General features: G+C 48.1%; 1 protein-coding gene across 3 annotated transcripts in view; it reads right to left on the reverse strand.

Moving 5' to 3' along the window:
• Positions 1-7,645, reverse strand: part of CDS1 (CDP-diacylglycerol synthase 1) — a 30,266-nt gene extending 22,621 nt beyond the window's left edge. Inside the window, exons 1-2 of one of the 3 annotated variants that reach the window (XM_082759403.1) lie at positions 6,955-7,645; positions 202-329 (exon numbers count right to left, since the gene is read on the reverse strand). In XM_082759403.1, the coding sequence (XP_082615529.1) occupies positions 202-329; positions 6,955-7,557 (731 nt within the window). In that variant the 5' untranslated portion in view covers positions 7,558-7,645. Of the gene's footprint in view, positions 1-201; positions 330-733; positions 1,034-6,954 lie in introns of those variants that run through there. The other 2 variants (XM_082759402.1, XM_082759404.1) reach the window with 2 other exon arrangements.
• Positions 7,646-8,748: the final 1,103 nt, after the last annotated feature.

Raw genomic sequence — 8,748 nt, forward strand, 5'->3', positions numbered from 1 at the left:
GCTCACATGGGCAATCTTCAGGTCCTATGCAAAAAAAATTGCACTAAACAGGCTGAAGCATAAACATATCAATCATGATATCAAATAAAAATTTAGTCTTTAATTTTCATGTAGATCAAACAAAAATTAAAACCTCAATACAATCAGTAATGATTTTATTCAGCAGCTCTCAAATATGAGAGCTTGTTTGTTTTACTATACCTGGCAGACAAACCCGACAAAGCCCTTCTGAGGATTTCTGGAGTGCTGTCTATTGATGAAGGAACATCTGGAACATCACAATCATTTCTAAGATCCAAATCATCAAGTCTTTCAATCAAATCTGCTTCCTATGACCAACAACAACAACAAAAAAAAAGGCAAAGCACACTAAACAAACTCAACATGCAATAATATTAGTTATTTCATAAAATAGTATGCAGTCACAAGCTTATGTCTTACATGGAGATGCAGGAATTATCAGTTCCTCAAGTCAAGACAACTATGATGTAGTACTTAAACTATAAATACTGCAGTAACACTGTATTGGCATGTAAATACTATACTGACATGTCTTCTAAGGCCAGTATTCAGATGCTGTAACATGACCTGCCATGTTCAAGGGCACTTGACACCCTCTGCACTCTTTCTACCCACCTACATAAGCATAGGGATCTATGTTCTCAGAAATACTACGAGTGACATAAAACATGGGTTTAACAAAAATCCCCAACTCTCTAACATACTCCCTCACCTTCATTTTAACTCATCTTCTATGGAAGAAGGTCACGGCTCTTCTGGTCTTGTTGCATGAAGAAACTAAATGGAGTACCTGACAAAACAGTTCCATTCCAGAGCAAGAAGAGGTTGCTGTCACAGTCTCTCATATTTTTATTGTGGGGAACTTGATCAATCCAGCTTGAAAATACATGATCCAAGAACAAACTATAAAGTGACCAGATATGCTATGGACACAATATTATTCAGAATAATCTCTTGGTATGACCCCAGCATGGCATTGTTTCTTCACCATTCACTCATGACCACTCAGGAACACACCTAGACAGAACTTTCAGCATAGCAAAGACAAAAAATAGGCGGTCTAGTGTACAAATTCTCATCAACAGTGAGAGTGAACTGGCAACAGGTTTTTTTTCCTCCCCTCAGTAGCAGCTAACACTGAATGTGCTGATTTACTTCATCCTTACATGACCAAATGCTTAACTCTTGGCAGTTGGAATGCTGCTCAGCTGTAGCACAGCAGGGAGCAGCAGAGCTGTCTCTGGCAAGGGCTGAGTTTCCTCATGACCTCTTGGGCTTGCCTCACCTCCTCACCATCCCAAACAGCCTGCAGCCCATCCTACATAACCAGCTTCATCAGCTCCTAACAGCTCTGGGGACCATGAAGTTACTTGGCTGACAAGGAATCTTCTTCTGGAGCTTAGGCAGAAAAAGAAAGTGTACAGCTGCTGGAAGCAGGGTCAGGCAACGTGGAAGGAATACAGGGATGCTGTTCATGTTTGTAGGGAGAAAATTTGTGTGGCCAAAGCCCAACTAGAGTTGAAGCTGTCCAGGTCTGTGGAAGACAATAAAAAATGACCTTTTAAATATGTGAATAGAAAAAGGAGGACCAGAGAAAACATAGGTCCACTACTTGATGGGGAAGGTCACCTCACAGACAAGGACTTAGGCAAAGCAGAGACGTTTAATGCCTTCTTTGCCTCTGTCTTCAATGCTGAGGATGTGCTTCTGGACCCTGGGCGACCATGACGGTGGGAATGACAAACTTCCAACCAGCCCTGAACATGTGCAGGATTTGCTGCCCCACCTGGATCCATACAAGTCCATGGGTCTGGATGGGATCCATCCCAGTGTGCTTAGAGACCTGGCTGACATCATCGTGGGATGTCTCCCCAGGGATGTAGCCATGGCACCAAGCCTGCTGGAGTTCAAGAAGTGTTTGGACTGTGCATAGTCATATGGGCTGAATTTTTGGGTAGACCTGGATGGAGCCAGAAGTTGGATTCAATGATCCTTACGGGTCCCTTCCAACTCAGGATATTCTGTGATTCTATGAACTGTACTCGAAACCTTTTCCACCAGTGCTGTACTGTGGTTTCTAACTCTTCCTCTCTTTCCAGCCTCCTCGTCCCAGATCCCTGTGGGCTGTTTTCTTTACTTGTTTATCCTCAACCTATTTCCACAAACAGGTCAGCTTTTGTTTCCAACTTGTCCTTAATACTATTATTTTCTTCCCGAGTCTTGAATATTTTTGGCATTTTGGAAGAGAGTAGACATACCTCCAACTCCGCATAAAAAAACACCACAGAACTAATAAGGCCTACAGTCCAAGCCATCACAGGGTTACTCTCTTTATAGCCTTCAGCCTTTCCTCTTAATCTGCTGGCCTTTGGGAAGCTGGGCTTGAACATAATCACAGCCTCAGCAGCTGATGACCTCTGGGAGTAACCTACACCTAAAAGACAAGGCCTGCCAAGCCCCAGTGTCCACGACCAAGGCTGTGCCCCAAAGTTTGCCCAGCAGCAGGCTGAACTGGGAGAGGTTTGGGTCAGGGGCCTGGTGGGCTCAGTAGCCTGGCCCGTGGCTGGGTGGTGGCAGGAATTGGCCAGGGTGTTGCAGGCCTGGCCCCGGCCTACCCTGCAAGCCCAGCACTGGAGGTGGTATGTAATTAATGGGCATGCCTGTAATTAATGGGCATCACTGTACTGCAAGTGTGGCCCAGGCCTCAGGGAGGCTGTCGAAAATGCAAGTAACAAAACAGGGATTCATGTGCTTGCAGCCTTAGTATTCAGACATTTTCTTCCAGTGCTGTAGTACTATTCCTTAGGAAATCAACTACAGACTTTATAATGAGAAAGAAGAGGGGAGAGAGGGCAGACAGGGGAGAGCCGGGAGAGCCACAGGCCTTTTGCAAAGTCACATTCCAACCACTACAATCTGCACCTGAGTACAAAAAGCTATTTGTACAGAACTAGAGGACACTACCTGACTGCTGATAACGGGCAGTAATCCTGGCCCTAAAACCACAACTTAGAGTCTTTAGTATTAATCCTTGCTTGTGCATAGCAGAGGTGCTCTCTCCCTTAAGCATGGAGAACTATGGAAAACCCCAAGTCTTTTGATGCATGTCGGGCTTTCAGTATTGCTGCACATGGTTCCATACTCCATTGCTGTTTAAGCAGTCAAAATACATATGCTTAGTTTTATTCCTCTGATATGTAATACGATTTTCACTTATGCTCCTAATGAGAACCAATTTTTTAGATTTCCCAATTCTAGCACCTCAGTTGTGGCATTTCTCAGAGCACCTGAACCCGTTAAAGAACAAGTCTTCCTGTGCTCACCTAAGATGTATTTCTCAGTAGTTTGCTGCTGCTACAAGGACTTGGGCTGATGCAGACTTCAAGTTTTATATGGCTGCATCTGTTTACCTTTTTTTTTTTTTTAAGCTTTCATTTGCTAAAACAACTAGTGGGGGATAAACCATGAACTGTATCTTAAATTTACCTTTGCACCTTACCTCAACAATGACCTTGAGTACTTGATTTTCCATTTCATGCTATAACAGCCACAAACGTTTCCCGAATAAGACTTTTAATTTGCCAGGTCAGAGGCCAAAGAGGAAGCTGTTGACTAAAAGCTAACTAATTATCATCTCTAGCATAAAAAGTGCTGTAATAACCCCATCACTGGTGGACAAGCTTTTCTTATTATTTGTTTTCTTAGTTATATGATCAATTATAAACATTTCAGTTTATAGCCAGGAATAACAACAATCACTGCAACAGTAAATGCTAACATAATCACTACAAATGCCCTCACAAAGGAAAAAGAAAAAAAAAAAAACCACATCTACATCAGTCTTGCAATTTCATTTTGACCTTGTAGATGCAGTTTTGGAGCTCATTATAAAACCCAGCACCCCTTCCTTCCATTCACTAGGTCTGGGATTAGGCGAAGCAGAACACACTGTAACAGCCTCTGTATGAGGGATGACAAATGAAAAGCTATGGTTTTCATGCTGTGGGTACCCATTTGCACATTTTGCCAAGGTTAAGCAAAACCAGCCCAAGTTGCACTCTGTTAATGACTAAGACACCTTACACTTCTCTTCATTTGAAGGCTCATGCTCCTTCCAAAGAACCCATCTAATCAGCTCAAAAAGGACAAATCCAACAAGGCTGAGATGATGCAGGCCTGATGAGTACAGGGAAGAAGGCAAACCTGACAATTCCTTGGTCACTACCACAAGCTCAGCACGTAACAAACACATGTAACTGACACTACAATCCTCATCAGTTTCCAGAATTTGTCAGCTGCCCCAAAATGAAGGTGTGTTTAGTTGTAGGGATTTGTTTTTATGTCACGTTCCTAAAAAAAAAAAAAAAAAAAGAAAACACAGCAAGCCTTCCATCCTTAAGCAATAATTTTACTGAAAGGGTTGTTAGACATTGGGATGGGCTGCCCAGGGAAGTGGTTGAGTCACCATCCCTGGAGGTCTTTAAAAGACATTTAGATGTAGAGCTTAGTGATATGGTTTAGTGGAGGACTGGTTAGTGTTAGGTCAGAGGTTGGACTCGATGATCTTGAGGTCTCTTCCAACCTAGAAATTCTATGATTCTGTGAAATAGTTGGCCTTAAAAAGGAGGGCCTCAAACAGTCAGGAGACTGTGCCTCCCCAGCAGGAGGTCTGACCAGGAATTAAGCTTCCACACGGATTTCTGCTTGCTTTCCAGCACCTACAAAAATACAGCCATGTGTCATGCATAAAAACCCCAGATCTGTGAGCCTATCATCCTCCAAAATAACATATGTTAATTGCCATTCCATACCACACATTCTTCACTGCAATTATCACGTGCTGAGCAAACCATGCACAAAATTGTTCTTGTTACTAAGGCACTTGCAATATTCTGTTAGTACTGTTTTTTTTTTCCAGGACACACTAAGAAACTCACAGGTAGACTGCTAATATGTTTTTCTCAGACAATACAGCATCACCTATGTTAAGAAGAAATCAAGACAGACATTTTCCAACAACTTATCTGGGGAAAAAAAAAATGTTAAAGCAAAATAATTTAGTTATTGTCATTTTACCAGTATAAGGGTTACTTTAGTTTTCTTCTCCAGTACTGACCTTTCTGCAGTCTCTACCCCAAGTGTTACACTGAAGTCAATAGTTCAGTGAGAGCACCTTGGAGCATATTTCATGAGATGTACCTTGATACCTTCCTCTTAAGTCAGGCTATCAAAGCATCAGAAGATCCTGAATGATAAAACCTTGTTTTTCCAAGCTGTTAAAAAAAGTACCACCACCACCACCCTCCCCCCAAAACAAACAAACAAACAAACACTTTCAGAATTGTTCACATGTAATCACAGACTTAAACCTTCACCTCCTTTTCTACCTACAGCAGTTCTCATTCACCACCACTTCCACCAAGTTACGGTTTTGGAAATATCCAGCCCTTTGGTTATCTGTGAAAGTAACATAGCTAAATTTTTCTGTTTCTTCCAACACTGCCAAACAAACTGAAGTTATTTGTGACAGACTCTAATGCTCTACTCTAACAAACACTGCCATCAGGATTTTCATGCAACTCCAAGTATTTTAACAGCAAATCGTGTCTCTGGGCAGCAGAGTACTCATGAAGGTATGTTGACATTGTTAGTAAAAGCATGCCAGGCACGCTGCAGCAAATAGGACAGGAAAGACCTCGAGATCTCTCCTGCACACTGTAGCACAACACAAAGCAACAACAAACTCATAGAATCACCAAGGTCCACAGGGCAAAGGCAGGCCAACAGGAATTCTGCAGCCATCAGCTTGGCAGGGCTGCGAGCAGCTGAGGACACAGCCTTGCGGAGCTCGGGACGTCGGGAAGAAGGTTCACAAAGGGCACACCATGTTCATGCGAAACCAAAGAAGTTGCCTTTTACTTGAAAGTAAGGAAGTAGAAGTGAATACTGAACTTTTCTGCGTACCACTAAGAAAAAGAACCGATCGGGGGTGGGGAAAAAACAACTTTACTTAAATTCATGAGGAAATGAGCATCTCAGGACCTAGTAAGCATAACAAGAACAGTATCAGCCTACTGAAAATAGCAACTAAAAGTCCAAGAGATAAAAGCCTCCCGACATACTCGGAGTTCTTGGAGCTCTTGCGCAAACACAGAGCACTTCTCTACCTTGGCAAACAAGGTGCTTTCAAGCACGTCCCTTTTACCTATCTGGAATACTGGATGAATCGGGTCAGCAACAGTTGCATAAGTACTGAGCAGTTTCCATGCGGAAGGAGACGTCCAAGTTTTCTGCTCTAAGTATGGGAAAGGGTCATGTTTCTCAGCTGTGAGGTAGGAACCAGTGGAAATGCACTGCATCACAGCTACCCTGAGCAGCTGCGGAGGAAGGGGCGAGTTTCAGGCCCAATCGCCATGCAAAACAGGTGATCTGCACACAACCAAGCGAAAACTCACTATTCACATGCTGGAAAGAAGTGAGAGGCAGAACAGACAGACAAGCACCTACGGATATGTGTAGTGATGCATCTGTGAATCCTGATGTCCAAATACTTTCCATCAGGTCCCCTACTGTATACTTTACCCAAGTTCTCTCATTTAAACGAGGCCCAAACTGCGACCTACACAACACTCAGCACAGAAAGCTAGCTTATCTTTCCAGCCGGCCAAGGGCACTACAGACAGCTTAATACGGAAAATAAATCCTTGCTGTCATCTTACTGTGCAACACCTCCAGCAGACACCCAGAGGGTGCCCGCCCGACACAGCGCGGAGCCCCCCGGCCTGGAACGGCTGAGGCACGGCTCCTGCCGAGGCGGCCGCGCAGCGCCAGGGCCCCGCCACCCCCAGCACCCGGCTGCTGCCTGCGCCCCCCCCACCCCGGCGGCCGTTACCATGGCACGGGCCGGCCCCAACGGCCCCGCCGCGCCCTCACCTGGTCGCTGCCTTCCTCCTTCTCCTCCTCCTCCTCCTCGCCGTCCTCTTCGGGGGCCGCCCGCCACCGCCGCCGCCGGGCCGCCATCTCGGGGAGCGGGGGGGGGGGGCCCGGCGCAGGGTCCCCGTCCGGCGCCGCTGGCGTCCCGCGGCCTCTCCCAGGTGCGCCCGGCGCGGCCCCGGCGCGGGGCGGAGCGGGGCGCGGCAGCGAGCGGGGCGCCTCCCTGCGGCCCGGCAGCGAGCGGCCTGCGGGTGGCAGCGGGGGGTGGCGGTGCCCCCTCGGCCCGGAGCGGCAGGGAAGGGGCAGGGGGAGGAGGAGCTGGGACAGCGGGGGCAAGCAGCGCCGAGGGGTGGGCCCGAGAGGGAGGAGGGCAGGCACGCGGCGTGGCAGCGGCAGCGGCAGGGCGGGATGAGTCAGGGCGCTCGGGGAGAAGGAAGAGCACCTGAGCGGCTGGTGACAGTGGGGCGAGGGCGTGAGCAGCCCCACGGGCAGGGCCGCGACGGGACGGGGAATGAGGGACGCAGAGCGGGTTGCGCAGGGAGCAGGCAGGGCCTGGCCCCGCTTGCCTCCGAGCCGGGCGCCCGTGCAGGTGCCATACAGCATCGCCCACGGAGTGCCTGCTGTGCGGGGCTGAGGGAGCACTGCCGAGGCTGCCAGGCTATGCCACGGCACGGCCCCGGGCCCAAGAGCTCCGTGGGGCTGGGGCTGTGAGAGCAGGCTGGGAGCAGAGCCTCTGCTGCTGCCCTGCGTGCGTGCCCGGAGCCCTTGGGTGCTCTGCAGCACAGCTGGTTGGACTGGTCGGGCGGGAAGCGCCAAGCAACACCCTGCTGCTCAGGTTCCCCCGGGCTAATTACCCGATTTACCTGCAATGTGGATATCTCCCAAATGTTTAGGCCCTTCGTGGGCCACGCCTGCCCTGCTCACCCATAGCACACAGCTCCCCACTGTGCACCTCGACCTGTGCACAGAACAGGGAGTTCTCTGCAGGCAGGCACAACGCTAAAGTCCCTGCATCAAAACACTTACATAAGCCCTGTGCTGAAACACGTGCGCAAGCTGTGCTTGTGCACCCAGCAGAAAGCAAAGCTGGCACGGGGCTGCTGTATCCTCTGCACACCATCAGCAAGCCCCTGTTGCAGGAGAGAAGTGGAGCAGCTCAGCTCCCTTCCTGCAGCAGCAAAAGCAACCTGAGCAAACCTATCCCCAGCTGGCCGTGAGGCTGAGGAACAGAAGTCACGGGGCTCAGAGTGCCTGCTTTTAACATCTATGTGTCTGCATGCTTAGGGGAGCCCTATCGCTGGCAGTCTTGGAAACAGAAGTTGTTTGCAGCTTTTGCCTGTTTGAGATACATTCCTACATATGCACAGAACACGGGACACATGGAAAATGTTGATACAGCATTGACAGCTATGTCAGACGATGTTGGCAAACAGCACAGTATCCCCCCAGGTCACAGTAATTATGAACAGTACTATAATATGCTGCATTTAATCAATTTACAATCTTGCCCTATTCCTAGATCATTACAGAGAGATACCCCTATGCTAGAGAAATGTGGAGAGCAGCGTTTCACACACCAGCCTCCAATTCTGCTGAGCGTTTGATCACTGAACCACAAGTCCACAGCCAATGCTGCCGCGCACTCCCCTGACACAACAAGGACCAAACCGTGGGGCTGGGGACCATGGGTGGGAGCACTGCACCTGCGCCGGGGTGCTCAGGAAGTGCTGGAAGCCGAATTCCAGGTCAGAAGCTGGCTGTTACACAACCTATGTGCTCAAAGGTGAATCCACC

Source organism: Aythya marila (assembly GCF_965140915.1).
Source record: "Aythya marila genome assembly, chromosome: 4".
NCBI lineage: Eukaryota > Metazoa > Chordata > Aves > Anseriformes > Anatidae > Aythya > Aythya marila.